Genomic DNA, 18,690 nt, shown 5'->3' on the forward strand with positions numbered 1-18,690 from the left:
TTATAGGAAGGGCCTGATCCTCCTAATGTTGTATAAGGCAAATCTGCAGGACCGGGCAGTTCTAGCAATGTGGTCTGTAAGGATGGCGACCTATCTGAATGGAGAAGTTGTGGTGCAGTGTTGGGTTGGCCGGGACCACAAGCAACTCTGTCTTCGCAAGGTTTAGTTGAAGGTGGTGGTCCTAGTGATGCCATGTAGATGGAGAAGAGAAGTGGTCCAAGCACTGAGCCCTGAGGCACCCCATAGCTAGATGTTGGGTCTTAGACACCTCCACAACACCCTGAAGGACCTACCTGAGAGGTAAGACTTGAACCATTGTAGTGCGGTTCCCGAGATGCCCTTCATTTTTAGGATTGACAGGAGGATCTGGTGGTTAACTGTGTCAAAGGCAGTAGACAGATCCAGCAGGATGAGAACTGAGGATTTGGAAGCTGCTCTTGCTCTTGCAGAGCTTCAATTATCAAGAGCAGTTCAGTCTCAGTTGAGTGTCTGCTTTTGAAACCAGACTAGTTGTTGTCCAGGAGGTTGTTCTGTGTAAGAAAGGAAAATATCTGGTTGAAAACAACTCGTTCAAGTGTTTTCCCGACGAATGGAAGAAGGGATACCGGTCTGTAATTTTCCATATGTGTTGGATTTAGAGTGGGTTTCTTAAGCAGTGGGGTTACCCGAGACTGCTTAAATGCTGTGGGAAAAGTACCAGTGTGAAGAGAGGTGTTTATGATGTGTGTGAGTGCGGGTACAACTGAGGAAGAAATGGCTTGAAGTAGATTAGTGGGATTAGGATCAAGCGGACAGGTAGTAGGGCGAATGGAAAGGAGGAGTTTGGAGACTTCTGCCTCTGAAAGCAGAGAGAAGGAGGGTAGAGTGTGTCTGTTAGCTGGTAAGATGTGTGTGTCAGTTTGTGGTTTGGTATATTGGCCGCTGATGGTGGTTGTTTTATTTATGAAGAAATCGTCAGCTGTTAGGGTTGATGGAGGAGGAGGAGGTGGTTTTGAAAAGCATGCCAGAGTCAGAAGAATTTTTTATTTTGTTGTGATAGTAAGTCATTTTAGCAGTAGAGATATTAGCAGAGAAGGAAGAGAGGAGGGATTGATAAAGACCAAGGTCGGTAGGATATTTCGATTTGTGCCACTTCCTCTCTGCACCCCTGAGTTTAGAACGATGATCATGGAGAACATCAGATAGCCAGGGGGGCAGAGGGGGTGGCGCGGGCTGGCCTGTTGGAAAGGGGGCAGAAGTTGTCCAAGCAGGATGTTAAAGTGGAGAAAATAGTATCAGTTGCACTGTTAGTATCTAGTGTTGAGAGCTGATCAGGTGGAGGAAGTGTGGATGAGACCAAAGAGGATAGGCGAGAGGGTGAGAGTGAGCGTAGGTTTCGCCGAAAGGTGACCTGTGGAGGAGTTTGTGTAGTGTTCTGAGGCAGGTTGAGTTTGAGGGTGAGGAGGAAGTGATCTGAGGTGTGCAGTGGAGTGACCAGTGTATGGTCAGTGGTTGTGAGTATCCGCAGTAGATACTCGTTTGAGGTCGAATGAGCCAAGCAGAGTGTGGAAATCAGCAGCCTGAGGCTTTACTAGGTGGATGTTGAAGTCTCCAAGAACTATTAGAGGAGTACCATCCTCATGGAAGGATGAGAGTAGCACATCAAGCTCCTCCAAGAAACTGCCAAGTTGACCTTGTGGATGATAAACACCTACAAAATAGATTTTAATAGGCCTAGTGATGGTAATTGGATGCGATTAAAATGAGCTGTTGTCACACAGAGGTGGTAAAGGATAAAATTTCCAATCGTTTGAGATGAGAAGACCAGTACCTCCACCCCTTCCGGTCAGACGAGGGATGTGTGAGAAAGTGAAGTTAGTGGAGAGGGCAGCAGGTGTGGCAGTGTCCTCTAATCCAGGTATATATATAAAATATATATAAAAATATATATATAAAATCTGAAAATAACTCAACATACAGCCATTATTGTCAAAATAGCCGGCAACAAAAGTGAGTACACCGTAAGTGAACATGTCAAAACTGTGTCCAAAGTGTCAATATTTTGTGTGAGACACCATTGTTATCTAGCATTGCCTTAATCCTCCTGGCCATGGAATTCACCAGAGCTGCAAAGGTTGTTGCTGGGATCATCTTCCACTCCGTCATAATGACATCACGGAGCTGCTGGCTGTTAGACACATGGCGCCTCTCCACCTTCCGCTTGAGGAAGCCCATGCAAACCATTGACAACGGCCATGCAAACCGACTTGTTGCAGTGTGTGGTGTATGGTCTGAGCACTGACAAGCTACATGTAACCTTCCGCTTCTGCAACATCTAAAGCAATGCTGGCAGCACTCATGCGTCTGTTTTTTTAAGCCAGCTTCTGCACCTGACGCACAGGACTCAACTTCTTTGACTGACCCTCGCAAGGTCTGTTCCAAGTGGAACCCGTCTTGGAAAACCTCTGTATGACCCTGGCCTGTACTGTAACTCAGTTTCAGGGTGTTACCAGTCTTCTTATAGCCTAGGCCATCTTTGACGAGAGCAACAATTCTAATTCTCAAATCCTTAGAGAGTTGTTTGCCATGAGGTGTCATGTTGAACATGCAGTGGTCAGTATGAGAGAATTGCACTCGAAGCACAAATTTTAACTGCTCTAATACAAGATACAACAATTTGTATGGTCCTGTCAAACAGACAAAAACATGAACATGATGAATAGGACATGTGGCTTTGCTTGGTGAAATGACGTACAGCTATTATCACTTAGGTTGTACTCACTTTTGTTGCCAGCTATTTTGACAATAATGGCTGTATGTTGAGTTATTTTCAGAGGACAGTAAATATATACTGCTATAAAAGCAGCACATTGACTACTCTAAAATATATCCAAGTTTCATTTCTATAGTATTGTCCCTTGAGTAGATTTACTAAAATGTTTGCTGAAGTGTGAGGGGTGTACTCCCTTTTGTGAGATACTGTATATAAGCAGCTCACTTGGTTTTGGAACAGAGCTAATATCACATAACCATTGTAGGATCTCCAACTAGCAACTAAAATAGTTTGCAGCTTGTTGTATACAATGAATGCCACCATCTTTGTATGCTGTCGTTATTGCAAGCTTCATATGCTTTGACGCTTTTGGTTTGTGTCTGTGTCCTTGCACTAACATGTATATGCGCAACTTACATTATACTTGGCTGAGACTGTCTGCCATGGGCAACAGATGCTGCCATGACTTTTTCCCAGTCTGATTCATGTGCCTCTGAGCAGTGCCAGATTTGTTTGCTAGTAAATATGTCCCTGAAACTGTGCCAGACTGCCCATCCACTCACTCACTCTCTGGTTGTTGTTGTTTAGTGACACAGTTGCTGCAGCTGCCCATCCTTACAGGAGATGGCAAGCGATTTGATTCTGGCACACCAGCCAACTTAATGTTCAGTTTACAGAAAATTTCCCCTTTACACTTGCAAATCTATATAAGACCCTGTACTACAAAGCCAGTCACATGGGTCAATTTTTTTAAAATGAGATTTATACAATTTATGTAAGCTGAATAAATAAGCTTTCCATTGATGCATGGTTTGTTAGGATAGGACAATATTTGGCCGAGATACAACTATTCGAAAATCTGGAATCTGAGGGTGCAAAAAAAAAAAATCAAAACATTGAGAAAATCGCCTTTAAAGTTGTCCAATTATGTTTGCGATTTGTGCTGCATTCACTCACAAAAATAAATGTTTTATATATTTACAGTAGGAAATTTACAAAATATCTTCATGGAACATGATCTTTACTTAATATCCTAATGATGTTTGGCATAAAAGAAAAATCAATAATTTTGACCCATACAATGCACTGTATTGTTGGCTATTGCCACAAATAACCCATGCAACTTGTGACTGGTTTTGTGATCCAGGGTCACATATATTAAAAAAATCAAGAAAACCTTATTCCCACAAAAATATAAAGCAGCCCATTTTCAGTAGTGCTAATAAGAAATGTTTGTTGCACCAAATCAGCATATTCCAACGATTTCAGAAGGATCTTGTGTAAATCTTAATAAAATTTCTCAATATGAATCAAATAAATTCAGCCTTGGTGAGCATAAGAGACTTCTTTCAAAAAGTCTTACCGACTCCAAACTTTTGAACGGTACTGTATATTTGATGTTTAAGTTGAGCAAGCTTTTGGACCAGTGTGATTTCAATGTGGATTAAAGTTTACTTTAGTATTATTATTTTTTATTTAGATATTCTATTATCTATTAGATATTGTAAATCTAAATTAACTTTCCTTCATTCTATCTAGTACTGCCACTCCCGCCTCCCACCTCCCCTTAGAGCAGTCTACATGTAAAACACTTAACATGTACATCAAAAAATGTCATCAAAATGAATTAAATAATCCGGACATGAATACAAAAGACGATGACCTTTACTGCTGGTGATGACTAATGATTTTAAAGCCCAACATGCACACTTCTGAAAGGCAGACTTATGTACTGTATATGTGTGAGAGAGAAAGTGGGGGAAGTCATGTAGCTCGCCTTATTGCGTGCGTAATATTTATATACCAATATACGTCATATATTAATATTTATAATAACCCATTTATAACCGCTACGAAGAGCTGTGAACACGCTAGTGATGGGATTTCGGGTGTACGAGCACCGCTTGCACCATTGCTTTGCCGCTACTAGAACTACCACCAATTTGGAGCTTTCTATGTGTCTTTCATTGAAAATGAACTAGAGACTTGCACTTTCCACGTCCCATGTGAAACTGTCTCTATGACGAAGTGGTACTGCTGCCAGCCCAGTTTATCTGCGGCCCACCAGGAGTTCTCCCGAATCTTCTGATGGCCATTCCGGGCTTGTACATATACTTATATAATATAATGCAGAATTTGCATTTGCAGCTGTTCTAGTGGTTGCATGCTACTTTTTTACATTGCAGAATGAAAAAAAAAATCTGAAAATATGCTTGTGTATGATTTTATTTTTGTGCAATTTTATCATTAAACAAAATCTACAGGCTTTTGCTTGCATCTCAAAGATCGTGTTTAATTGTGAGTGTGAAGTGGGGGTGGTACGACAGTGATTTTCCTAGAGCGGCAGTTGAGCTTGTGTCATAGTTCTGGATTAAATTTAAGATTCTCATGTTTACATGAAGGGAGTAGTTCATCCATAAATGGATGGTATTAGGATTTTCACAAATATGGAATGATATCAGCTTGAGTATATGATGACATTTGCTTTATGGGTTAATTAATCATGCTTTTTTGAGTACCTCACTTAAATACTTGCGTATTGACTGAGGTCTCCGCTCCACATCTTTGTTGGATTGCATCATCATGAAGAAACAGGAAAATAGTAAAATCCATTGCTGTGTTTTAATTTTTATCCATCATCTGCATTATCCATCTAATGATGTGTAATGTAACACATCAGTGGGCATCTTTTCTTTCTTATTTCGTTTTCATTTCATTTCTCTTTTTTTTTTCTTTTCTTTTTCAATGTATTTTCGTTTCATTTCCAGTCGTCCTGTTCATCACAGGAGAAGCTCCATCAGCTGCCTTTCCAGCCCACACCAGATGAGCTCCACTTCCTGTCCAAGCATTTCTACACAGAGAGCATTGTTGGTGACGACCACAGAAGAGTCACACCTATGCGGCCACGCTCCCGCAGTCTCAGGTACAGGAAGCTTAGATGTCGTCTTTTACACTGATCTGAGATCTGTCTTTTTTTGCATCTTAATTCACATACCATCTGCCCTGATTAGTATACAAGAATTACTGCATCTGAAAAGTATTGAAAGTAGTATTCCAAAGATGGTATATGCTTTTTTTTTTAGCTAATATTACCCACATCCCTTTTTTGACTGCTAAAGAGTAGGTATGTTACTGTTCTTCTTTAACTTTTAGAGCTTAATTGTAAAACCTAAAAGTTAAGTATGAGATAATTCGCAATCAGCTGGTCATTATCACAAAATAAACCTTGACAGAAACATGACATGAAGCAGTGCAGTCTTCTATCATCCTGAGGGGCTTTATGTTGGTATGAAGATGTTGTAGTATGTCAAAGTATTTACTTAATGAAGTATTGTAATCCACGCATATATACTACTACTCACTAAAAGTATGTACGCATTAAATGCAAACTGGGACACAGCCCATCTCTTTCTCACAATATTAATATTACGATTTTCATAAATAATTATGACGTGACAGTATATTAAAAAATGTGTTTTTCTTCAATTGCATTGATAGTCCTGGAAGATCCCCATCATGTTGTGACCATGAGATTATCATGATGAATCATGTGTACAAAGAAAGATTTCCCAAGGCAAGTGTAACCTACCTTCACCAATCATCTTCAGTGCCAAGTGATTGTATCTTTATAGGGGAATTCATTGTTGGTTTGTATTCTCCACCCTTCAGGCCACAGCTCAGATGGAGGAGCGCATCAAGGAGATCATCCAAAGCAACTCTCCTGAGAACGTCTTGCCTCTGGCTGATGGCGTCCTCAGCTTCGCACACCACCAGATCATTGAGCTGGCCAGAGACTGCCTGGAAAAGTCCCGTCTTGGCCTCATTACCTCACGATACTTCTGTGAGCTCACAGATAAACTGGAAAGGCTCTTTCAGGAGGTAGATTATGCCTTCAGAGACATTGTTTTCTTCATTCTTCTGAACTAAAACTAACTCTCTATATTTAAAATACTTTTCCCCCTGTGTATTCTTCCATTTAGAATGTGTTTCTGATCAATGTGTTCAATGATGCTTGCATATTGATGACCACTTGTGATGTGCTCTGTTATTGTAATGCAGTCGACTGAGCGATCAGAGAGTGCAGAGGTGACCTTCATCAAGGAGCTGGTAAAGAAGATTCTCATCGTCATTGCCAGGCCTGCACGACTCCTTGAATGTCTGGTAGGTTGTCTACAAGAGTTCTTCAACTATAATATGGTCTGGCTCAATCAGCCTTGTGACTTCTGCTGTGATGTGCTTCGGAATGCTGTTGCTTTAATCAATTTTCAGATGTTTACCAAACATTTGTTACAACTTGATCTATATTATTTAAGAAGTGAGAATCTATTTGTACTGTCTGGTCAAAGTCGTATTTTAAAGATAAATACCTTCTGTCTTGCAGGAGTTTGACCCTGAAGAGTTCTATCATCTCCTGGAGGCTGCAGAGGGTCATGCTAAAGAGGGCCAAGGCATTAAGACCGACATCCCACGATACATTATCAGCCAACTTGGTCTGACAAGGGACCCACTTGAGGGTAAGAGGACCTCAATACATGGGTTTCCAGTAGTCTCGGTGCATCAATGGGCGGTTCACAAACTGTTTGGGGCATATTGCACATAAAAATGCCAAGAACGGGCAAAGTTTCAATTTAATTGGCCGATTACTATGAACAATTTTTTAAGAGTCCATCAGGAAATAAAGTTTTATTCATAGGCTATCAGGCTGAATGTTTCCAATTAAGAACTAGTTGCTGGATTGTCCTCAGTTTGCATCAAAACTTTTAACAAGGTAAGATTTTCACTGGAGTTTTCATGTTTTATTGTTTAACAACATTGAACCACAGATGATTTAATTTGGCTTTTCTTTCACTGATCAACAGAAAATATTCTTTCATGGCAGAATGAAACAAAATCTACAAATTGGTCAATTTATTAATTATTAAATAAAAAAATAATATTTTTCATAAATATTTACCCCTTCTAATCAGCATTCAATAGATGCATGTTGTTAGTTATGGAAATCATTTTCAGGTCCACTAGTAAATTCTCAATTGGATTGAGACCTGCATTCTGCCTTTTATGGTCTGGTGTTGTAAAATAAATCATGACAAGTCTATCAGGATAAATACATTTTATGCACTTACTTTTGGACACATAAAAATTGTGCACACATTTTCTACTACTTTGGTGTTATATTAAAATTTTCACTGCAGAACATTTGTTCAAAAGGGCTACTGATTTGTTGTACACCAGTTTATTGTGATTATATGTTATTGTGCCCCTGAACTTCACACCAGGAGGCTTTAAAGGTTTTACTTTTACAGCTCACAATCTTAAGTGCTGTATCAATGCATTTTATATGTTCTACGTCAGGAGCCTACTTGCAGAAAATATAATTTGTATCCTTTCTTTTGGGTTTTATTTCTTATAATGTTAGTTTTTGTTTTTTTAAGCTGAAATCCTTTTACGGACACAACATTCTGTCACGAATCTCTGAATTTGTACTCAAGACTATCATTATTGGTAATATGAACAGAATACGCCCATAGACCTTGATGTCGCTGTCTTGCCAACTCTGCCAAAGCAGTGTTGGTTACAAAGCCCTCCAAGGCTTTCTAATCCTCGGAGAACATCCAAATCATTTAGTGTGATGGTTGGAAATGGAGATAGGCAGCTGTTGTTAGGGCTTTCTGACAGGCTTAGTTCTCTTTAGAGACAGCTGAACGACCCTCCAGTTCATTACCTCCTGCTGTTCATCGGTTACTTTTGTAGACTCCTGAGAACTGCATCAATGGGATTTGTTTAGAGTGGCAGTTTTTTTGCGTAAATGTTTCATGATGTGTGTAGATTTGACTGTTGATTTCCACACCATTTAACTCATTTACAAACCTCAGCAGTCAGCTCTACCAAGTTACTCTTTTGGAAAAAGTGACTTTTGTTTTGACTTTCTTTTTTAGTCGTTGGGGGTCAGAAATGTTCCTGCTAAATTATGTACTAATGTAGTCCCTGCAATAATGGAAAAACATTCTGCACAGAAGACTGTCTCACAAATATATACATGTACAGTGAAAGCTTTCTTGAATCAGCTCTGTTGTTGTCAAAATATTTTGTTCAATGATTTAATACTAATAATATATTGATCCCTGAAGCACCTTTTTGTAATATCGATTTGGAGTGGAAGGGGGCCTTGGAGTGAAAAAGGTTGTGAACCACTGCTTAAAATTAGTCCAACATCTAATTAATTGTCATTGTCTTTCAGAAATTGCCCAGTTAACTAGCTACGACAGTGGGATTGCAGAAACCCCTGAGACGGATGAGTCTGTCAGTGTAAGTACTTTTATCTATACACATTACCCAAGACAGCAAACTAGTGAACTACTGTAATCATGATTGTTATTAAGAAATTCATGGAACATAAAACAGATAACCAACTATGATATACTGTAAGAGAAAACAAAGTTTCATTTTTGGTTACACTTCAAGGTGTCCTTGTTACAGTGTAATTATACATTTAAGTACTGAGTAATATTAATTAACTACATGTACATACTATAGGGTTAGGGTTAGGATTTAGGTTAGTTTAGTTTTTTGTTTGGTTTGCTTGTAATTATATATGTAATTTATAGTTATTACTACAGTAACTACATTTAACGTGTAACAAGGACAAATATACAAATATTTGTACAGTTTGAGAATTCTGATTCATTTGATATCAAAAGTCTACATAACGCATATATATCTAGTCCCACAGTTTGAGTGCAGCACTACGGTCCCGGCGCAAACCCTGTGAGCTCGACTTTGAGATGATCAAACTGATCAGTAATGGGGCTTATGGGTAAGTGACGGCAAATTTTTAGGTTAAATGTTTAGCACTGTATACTACATATTGTTTCACATACTATTTTAAACAAATGGTTTACAGTACCTACAGCACAGTAAGCAAATTCCTAATAATCCTTTCAAAGCATAGTCCTTTAAATTAATTTTCTCTGTTATGCTTGTTACTATGTGTTAAATTGTCATACACCTGCCTGTTAATTTAATCCAAGAATGTTTTGTTTTTTTTCTTCACAGTGCGGTGTATTTAGTGAGACACAAAGAGACAAAACAACGCTTTGCCATGAAGAAGATCAACAAGCAGAACCTGATGCTCAGGAACCAGATCCAGCAGGCCTTTGTGGAGAGAGACATCCTGACTTTTGCTGAAAACCCATTTGTGGTCAGCATGTACTGCTCCTTTGAGACACGCAGACATCTATGCATGGTTATGGAGTATGTTGAAGGTAAGCTGTAACACATTTACATCATTTGCAGTGCTGGAATGTTACTTTTGAAAATAGTTTCATTATCCTGTTATTCCTAATAAAAGTTAAAAAGTACATTGCATGGTTATGTTTTATGAGCGTAACGTTGACCGGGATGCAGGGTGACCAGGCACCAATAAATAAAATGACCTGGTAATAGTAATGGAACTATATTTAACATTTGGGAACCACCTGCTACGTCTTAGACCAGCCTGATATTTGTATAATGTCATTTGTTAAAGTATTTACACACAATGATGTAAATAAATTAAATAGAAAAGTAATTCACTTTTCTTTTTCTAGTAACTTCAGCATTATAGTTAATTCAATAAGTTAGTTCACCATTCCCTTTTATATAAACAGAATCAAATGTAAAAAATAAATACAATTTTTGTTTTGAACAAAGTGCTTTCCCATGAACTAACAAATAAATTAGACTTTCAAATAAGCAAACAAATGTAATATATTTATGCAACATGTGCAACCATTAGCACTCACGTTGACATAAAATTTATTTTAATATACACAGTTTGAAGGAGCCAAAAAGCCAGAGTTGTATGCAGCATTCATTTGTAAATTTCCTATCCTAACAGGAGGGGATTGTGCTACATTGCTTAAGAATATGGGTCCTCTCCCTGTGGACATGGCCAGAATGTACTTTGCTGAGACTGTGTTAGCCCTGGAATATCTCCACAACTATGGAATCGTCCATCGAGATCTCAAACCAGACAAGTGAGCTGCTCAAAAATTAAACATGCACCATTCCCTGCTAAAGAAAACCCCAACTAAAACCGGAATCCGGTAGCTGATTTAAAGTACTTTCGAGTTGGTCAGATCCTGTTAACTGGTACAAGCAGCCAGTGGGCATGGTTTCAACCTGGAAAATCATCTTTAAGCTAGTTAGAGCATGTAGACCACATTGGGCTGACAACAAATCAGCTATCAAGTTCTTGGCATCCTAAGTTGATATGGACAGGGTTTTTTTCCAGCAGGGTTTTGTTCTGATAATGCTAATACATGACTAATTATTTGTTGTATTGTCTCCCGTGTTACTACATTACGACAGTTTGTTGGTCACTTCAATGGGACACATCAAGCTGACAGACTTTGGCCTTTCGAAAGTTGGTCTGATGAACATGACCACTAACCTCTATGAGGGTCACATTGAGAAGGATGCTAGAGAGTTCTCTGATAAACAGGTACAGATCCAATTCTCTATTGAAGTCCTGAGAACTTGATATTTTATTTGAAATCGCATAGTCATTGTCATAACCTCTATGATTGATATCTGCTCTAAAGATTTGGGATCAGTTGCATAAACACAGCCACTGTGTCTTAAGAAGTAGTCTGACCAACTAGCAGTTAACCAGGGTGTGATCTGTGTCACATTTCAGATTTGAATTAGGCCAGTCTACATTTTTGTGTAAATTATTAAAAAGCTATGACCAGTCTTAAAGTACAAAAATGGATGACTTACTTATAAGATTACTCTAAGCAGTTCATGCAAGTTCTCACTGGACTTTAGAGAAACATGAATTTCTGTGCTGGCCTTGGCTTGTTTATTATGGTGCTGGTTTGGTAAATCTAGACTCCAGCATCAAAATCTACTGATCACCAGCTATGTTGGACTTTAGGGTTGTAACATCTGCAAACATTTCTCTCTACAGGTGTGTGGGACTCCTGAATACATTGCTCCAGAAGTGATCCTGAGGCAAGGCTATGGGAAGCCTGTGGATTGGTGGGCAATGGGCATCATCCTTTATGAGTTTCTGGTGGGCTGTGTACCATTCTTTGGAGACACTCCAGAAGAGTTGTTCGGCCAGGTCATCAGCGGTCAGTCACATTCTGAATTCCTGTTATGCAATACATTCTAGCTTCATGCAGCAAGAGCTTTAGCAGGTGCAGGTTGTGTTGCGTAATCTCAATTTTGCTTCTCATTAATGCATATCAGTATCTCATAGGATCCTTTTTATCCTCAACCTGTCATTCTGCAACTCTTTGGATTTGTTCATTGCTGTCCTATGCAAATTAAATCACATGTGATTCTATTTTATATAAAAAGCAGCAAATTGTGAGTTTTCGAATAAATTGTTAATTTAAGCTGCAATTCCGTATTTAACATTGCCACATAAATGAAGTGTCCCATGATACAAAAGAAATATTTTAGACTTGTTCATTTGAAACAACAATGTTTGTTGAATGTTTGTTTGTTGAAACAACAGCCCTGTCCTACAGACCGCAATGATGGAACACAGCCACTTGTTTTAGCATAGTTACATACAGTATAGTTTTAAGTATTAAAATCACATCCTCATGACTCTGCCAAAATGTTTTTCCAATTCACCCCTCATCCAAAAACAAATCCTTAACATTATAGTTAATGTTACATACACTCACCAGCCACTTTATTAGGTACACCTTACCTAATAAAATGTTGGGTTGGACCCTCCTTTGCCTTCAGAACTGCCTTAATTCTTTGTGGCATAGATTCAACAAGGTGCTTGAAACATTCTTCAGAGATTTTGGTCCGTATTGACTTGATAACATCACGCAGTTGCTGCAGATTTGACTGTGAAGGCCATTTGAGTATAGTGAACTCATTGTCATTTTCAAGAAACCAGTTTGAGATTATTTGAGCGACGAGTGACATGACGTTTTCCTGTTGGAAAAAGCCATTAGAAGATTGTGGTCATAAAGAGATGGACATGGTCAGCAACAATACTCAAGTAGCCTGTGGGGTTAATAATGCTCAATTGGTACTAAGGGGCCCCCAAAAAAGTTCCCTATTACACCACCACCAGCAGCCTGAACCACTGATACAAGGCAGGATGGATCCATGCTTTCATGTTGTTTATACCAAATTCTGACCTTAACATCTGAATGTCACAGGAATTGAGACTCATCAGACGAGGCAACATTTTTCCAGTCTTCTATTGTCCAATTTTGGTTTGCCCATGCGAAATGTAACCTTAGTTTCCTCTTCCCGGTGGAACCCGGTATGTCTTCTGCTGCTGTAGCCCATCTGCTTCAAGGTTTGATGTGTTGTGCGTTCAGAGATGCTCTTCTGCAGACCTTGGTTGTAACAAGTGATTATTTCAGTTACTGTTGTCTTTCTGTCAGCTCGAACCAGTCTGGCCATTCTCCTCTGACCTCTGGCATCAACAAGGCATTTTCAGCCACAGAATTGCCCTCACTGGGTATTTTCTTTTTCTGACCATTCTCTGTGAACCCTAGAGATCGTTGTGCATGAAATTCCCAATAGATCACCAATTTCTAAAATACTCAGACCAGCCCGTCTGGCACTTACAACCATGCCACGTTCAGAGGCACTTAAATCACCTTTCTTGTCCATTCTGATGCTCAGTTTGAACTTCAGCAGTTCGTCTTGAACATGTCTGCACGTCTGCATTTAGTTGCTCCCATGTGATTGTGTTAACAGGAAGTTGAACAGGTGTACCTAATAAAGTGGCAGATGAGTGTTTTTTTTTTTAATAAGGTTTATGGTATACTATAGAGTAGGGTTCCTCAAACTCGGTCCTGGAGGGCCGCTGTCCTGCAGAGTCTAGCTCCAACACTGATCAAACACACCTGAGCAAGCTAATCAATGTCTTCAGGATCACTAGAAACTCACAGCTAGGTGTGTTTGATCAGGGTTGGACCGAGTTTGAGGAACTCTGCTATAGAGGTACAGTATATAATGTACTTTTTGATGTCTGTAAGATCTAATCAGCATTTTAGAATGATTTCTGAAGGATCACATGACACTGAAGACTAGAGTAATGGCTGCTGAAAAATCAGCTTTAACATTACAGGAATTAATTACATTTTAATAGATATTAAAATTGAAAACAGTTATTTTAAATTGTAATAATGTTTCAGTTTTTTTTTTTTTTTGCTGTATTTTTTTTTTTTTTTTTTATCAAATAAATGCAGCCTTGGTGAGCATAATAGAGTTCTTTCAAAAACATTAAAAAAAAATTCTGGTTACATCATATGTTGATGGTCCACTTTAGACACTCTACTAACTATAAGTAACTTTGCAAATGCATGTCAGCTAACTCTCATTAAAGAATTAATAGACTGTAGTAGACTGTTGGGTTAGGTTAGGGTTAGGGTTCGGGTAAGTAGAATATGTGAATATCTGTTGGGGGACCATCAACATAAAGTTTTAGCAAATATTAAGCAGACAGTCTACTAATACTCTAATTAGAGTTATTTGACTTGTAATTGCAAAGTTACTTATAGTCAGTAAAATCTAAAGTGGACCATTAAAGTTAAGTGTTACCAAAAATCTTAATTCCAAACTTTTGACTGGTAGTGTATAGGTTTATATAATGTTTTGTTTCCAAGAGATTTATGAAGATATTATCTGTATGAAAAAGCCATTTGAAGAATATATTGTTATAATACACTTTCAATCATTTGTAACCATAAGATTTGTTTCAGTCCAGTATATTTGCTCTGTCCTTAATTTGGATTTAAAAATGTAAACTGCCAAAATGTTAATGTGGATTCTTTCATTATCCATTTAAGCCAGATATCTTGAAACAACCCCCATATGTTTCTGATACCATCAGTACCATTAGTGTTAGTTTTCTGTTATAAAGGTTACCGTGGGTGTGAGGCTTAATTAATGAGCACAACTAGCTGCTGTTGCTCTGGGCTTGGATGCATATTCATGCTTCCTAATGTGATTCAAAAGTGAGGCACATGTTGCTTTAGAGACAGTTGGAGAATAAACAAAGTACAGCTCTTCATTTATATCACCTCCCCCCCCCCCCCCCCCCCCCCCGGCCTTTAAGCTGAGGTTTTTTTTTTTCTTGGTTGATTACAATTGTGTCAAGGGCCTGGTCTTTGATTAGTGTAAAATGCCAGATAACTAATGAACACTGGAAATGCATGCACTTTCCTAGAATTGATGCATGTTAAAGTGTTAGTTCACCCAAAAATGAAAATTCTGTCAGTAATTACTCACCCTCATGTTGTTCCAACCCCATAAGACTTTCGTTCATCTTCAGAACACAAATTAAGATATTTTTGATGAAATCTGAGAGCTGTCTCACTTCTTCATCCCAGAAAAGTTAGTAAAGACATTGTTAAAATAGTCCAAGTGACTATAGTGTCTCAACCTTTATTTATTTAAGTTTATCAAGCGACGAGAATACTTTTTGTGCGCAAAAAAACAACAAAAATAATGACTTTATTCAACTATTCATTTTCTTCTGTGTGGGCCTTTGAGTGAGTTCACATAGTGTAAAGGCCCTTGCACACCTTTCGCATCCGTAACAAGCATTTTGAATGGTGTTTTGACAATTTAGAGCCACCGAATCACGAATACGAAATGCGAAAACGCATGCGAAAATTTCGGACTCAGTGTGCAAGGACCTTAACAGCGCAGCTCAATAGTGCGCCTACGTTCTGACATACAACCCAGAAGGTTTTTTTGCGTACAAAAAGTATTCTCGTCGCTTGATAAACTTAAGGTTGAGCCACTGTAGTCACTTGGACTATTTTAACAATGTCTTTACTAACTTCTCTGGGATGGCATATCGATTACCTAGCAGCCTATGAAGAAGTGAGACAGCTCTCAGATTTCATCAAAAATATCTTAATTTGTGTTCCAAAGATGAACAAAAGTCTTACGGGCTTGGAAAACTATGAGGGTGAGTAATTACTGACAGAATTTTTGGGTGAACTAACCATTTAAAGTGGATATTAGGATGGTTTATGTATGCCTGTTTATATGTAGTAGGCATTTTTATGCATTTTAATAATCGCATTTCTTTCATATGTAAATATTTCTCTGTATTCATTAGTCTGGTGCTGTGCATGAGTGAAAGGTTCTGTGTTACAGTGGAGGCCCAAAAACCCAGAGTGGAGCATTCATGTTGAATGAAAAGTAATGATTTTTTTGGTTTTGTTCCATTTAGTCAATGAGGATGAAACTGTTTGCTTCTTGTCTTAGATGAAATAAACTGGCCGGAGGGAGAGGAAGCTCCACCAGCTGATTCTCAGGAGCTGATCGCCCTACTGCTCAGACAGAACCCTCTGGAGCGCCTCGGCACTGGTAAGGGTACAAAATACTTGCAACAATACTTGCCAAGCACCAAAAGAGAGAAAAAATTGCTTTTGGCAAGTAAATAAAATGTCTAATTGGCCATTAAGGTATTTTGGATATTTGTGTGTTGCATGGTTAAAATGCAATGTAAAAACATACATACAAAATAAATGAATATTCCATGTAAAAGAAAATTAATAAAGAAACACAATTTGAATTTACATATAATAATTTATCGTTTGGCCCTTCATAATATATGAATATATGATTAATAATATAATATATAAATAAATACATAAATAATATATAAATAATATGTGATTTGGCCCTATATAATATTTGGCCATTAAAACAGATGTCATCTCACTTACAGTTCGCTCACAGGCATAATCCATAATCTCTTTGATATTGCTTATGTGCACCCACCCATATAAAAAAAGCTAAATCCAGCGGGAACCCCCCAAAATCACAACTCTTTTTTTTTTTTAAATGTAATACCCAAAAGTAGACATACTGTAGTAATAGAATGTATTGGGTGTTGCTTCATCGCTTCATGCCTTTTTAGGACATGATAAGGCTGTTAAGTTTTTCTTAAATTTGATTGGATGTATATCTTTAAGCAGGCGGGGCGTATGAGGTCAAGCACCACCAGTTCTTTCACAGTCTGGACTGGAACAGCCTGCTGAGGCAGAAGGCAGAGTTCATCCCCCAGCTGGAGTCTGAGGATGACACTAGCTACTTTGACAGTGAGTGACAGCAGGAGTGAAGTCAATGTCCTTCATGGTCCATGCAGGCAGATCAGATGTTCCCAAACTGATAGAATGCTCACATATTAGTAAAGCACAGTTGGTTGATGATATGATTCTTGGTCATTTGTTTGGAGAAATTTCAATAATTTGCTCAAGCTCAGTGCTTTGGACTCTTCATTGTCAAATTGTTTGCATGTTATGAAATAAATATATTTTTCTTCTCCTTCAGAAGTTGTTCTGTGTATTGTATTATTCATGACCAAGCTAGATGACAGAATGTTCATTTTTCAGTGAACTTCACTTTAAAATGTTGAATATGTTTTAATGTCTTAAAATAACTGACATGAGAGCATCCTAACATCACAGCCCAATGTGACATTTTATTTTTCAATCGCAGCACGATCTGATAGGTACCATCACTTAGAAACTGAGGAGGAGGACGATACCAATGACGAAGATTTCAATGTGGAACTGCGGCAGTTTTCCTCATCTTCGCACCGATTCTCCAAAGTGAGTTGTGTCGCTCTCTCTCTCTCTCTTTCCTCACATACACTTGTTTAATTCATGCAGTGCAGAATGATTCTGCTGAGAAGAGTCCTGTTCGGTGGATGCATTATGTGTTTGCATTTTGCAAGTTTTAATAAAGATGTCTAACGATGTGGCCAACACTGTCTCTGGGATAAAGCTCAGCTCATAGATTTACATACATTTGCATTTGATGTAGGGATATATTTTTGTAGGTCAGGGAACAATATCACACACAACAAATACATCGTGCACATTCTTGTTCTCGGGCATGCAGGGCTTTGGTGCATTGCAGTATGAGGTGCTTCCAGAATCTATCATGCTTTCAGTGAAGATATCGGGTGAAGGCTGTGTTTTATAGTGTAAGACCAGTGGTTCTCAACAGTGGTTCTCAAAAATAAAAAAGGAAAATATGTATTTTTTGCATTTTTATTAAGTCAGATTTAAAAAATAATAAAAATAATAATAATGTTATTTATATCATTTGTATTAATAATAATAATAATAACTTTAAATAGTGATATGGTTTTGAAATGTAACATTTTATTTAAATGTTAAAGAACATTCTTTGTCATGCATTTCAGGCATCTGATAATTAGGGGTGATTGGTGATTGCCATTTTATGAATTGACTGTTTTGTACTAAATTTGAACAATGTGATTTGTATACAAAAGTAAGCATGAAGCTGCATCTCTCAACCTATACATAACCCTCAGTGGGGTGTGAGAAGATTGGATAAAATTAGATTGTACAAATTCGTATGAATTTGCCACCAATGTGGCTTGGGAAAGTAATCCATCTAGTAATGACCCAGAACACCCTAGGAACAACTTAGCAGGAACCTAGAAACCAACAGAAACATTACAAGTTACATTTTACATTTATGTGCTTCAGGATTCAGTATTATTGTCTCATGCCTATGTTTACTCGGAGATCTAATGGAGTCTATTGGTGCTTATATATGCTGTTTGTTTGTGTGTTGTGTGTGTGTGGTAGGTTTACAGTAGTCTGGATCTGTCTCGAGGACAGCTGGAGGAGAAAGGAGAACAGACAGAGAAGACAACAGACAGTCCTCTCACTGTTGACTCACTGAGCTGGACTCCAGACTTCACTGAGATGTATGTTACCCACAAACCCTTTCCATAAAAAGGCTCAGATCCCAACTAAATGTGAAAAATCTGAAATTAAGACCTCATCATAGAATATATGCACCTCTATACTCACATGCCACTTGACACAATTTTTGTTTAGAAAATATTTATTATTCAATTAATAATTTATTTTGACATTTAACATTTAATATGCAACAAAGCAGCTACCATG

General features: G+C 38.2%; 1 protein-coding gene across 19 annotated transcripts in view; it reads left to right on the forward strand.

Annotated features, from left to right (window-relative positions):
- Positions 1-18,690, forward strand: part of mast4 (microtubule associated serine/threonine kinase family member 4) — a 141,201-nt gene that overhangs the window by 111,352 nt on the left and 11,159 nt on the right. For 10 of the 19 annotated variants that reach the window (XM_079870768.1, XM_079870772.1, XM_079870773.1 and 7 more), the window contains 15 exons: positions 5,521-5,675; positions 6,251-6,326; positions 6,422-6,631; positions 6,812-6,913; positions 7,134-7,266; positions 8,991-9,058; positions 9,475-9,566; positions 9,806-10,014; positions 10,629-10,767; positions 11,102-11,234; positions 11,703-11,868; positions 16,001-16,102; positions 16,717-16,839; positions 17,240-17,352; positions 18,364-18,485. In XM_079870768.1, the coding sequence (XP_079726894.1) occupies positions 5,521-5,675; positions 6,251-6,326; positions 6,422-6,631; positions 6,812-6,913; positions 7,134-7,266; positions 8,991-9,058; positions 9,475-9,566; positions 9,806-10,014; positions 10,629-10,767; positions 11,102-11,234; positions 11,703-11,868; positions 16,001-16,102; positions 16,717-16,839; positions 17,240-17,352; positions 18,364-18,485 (1,943 nt within the window). Of the gene's footprint in view, positions 1-5,520; positions 5,676-6,250; positions 6,327-6,421; positions 6,632-6,811; positions 6,914-7,133; positions 7,267-8,990; positions 9,059-9,474; positions 9,567-9,805; positions 10,015-10,628; positions 10,768-11,101; positions 11,235-11,702; positions 11,869-16,000; positions 16,103-16,713; positions 16,840-17,239; positions 17,353-18,363; positions 18,486-18,690 lie in introns of all 19 variants that reach the window. The other 9 variants (XM_079870757.1, XM_079870770.1, XM_079870771.1 and 6 more) reach the window with 2 other exon arrangements.

Source organism: Squalius cephalus (genome assembly GCF_949319135.1).
Source record: "Squalius cephalus genome assembly, chromosome: 5".
In the NCBI taxonomy this organism is placed as follows: Eukaryota; Metazoa; Chordata; class Actinopteri; order Cypriniformes; family Leuciscidae; genus Squalius; species Squalius cephalus.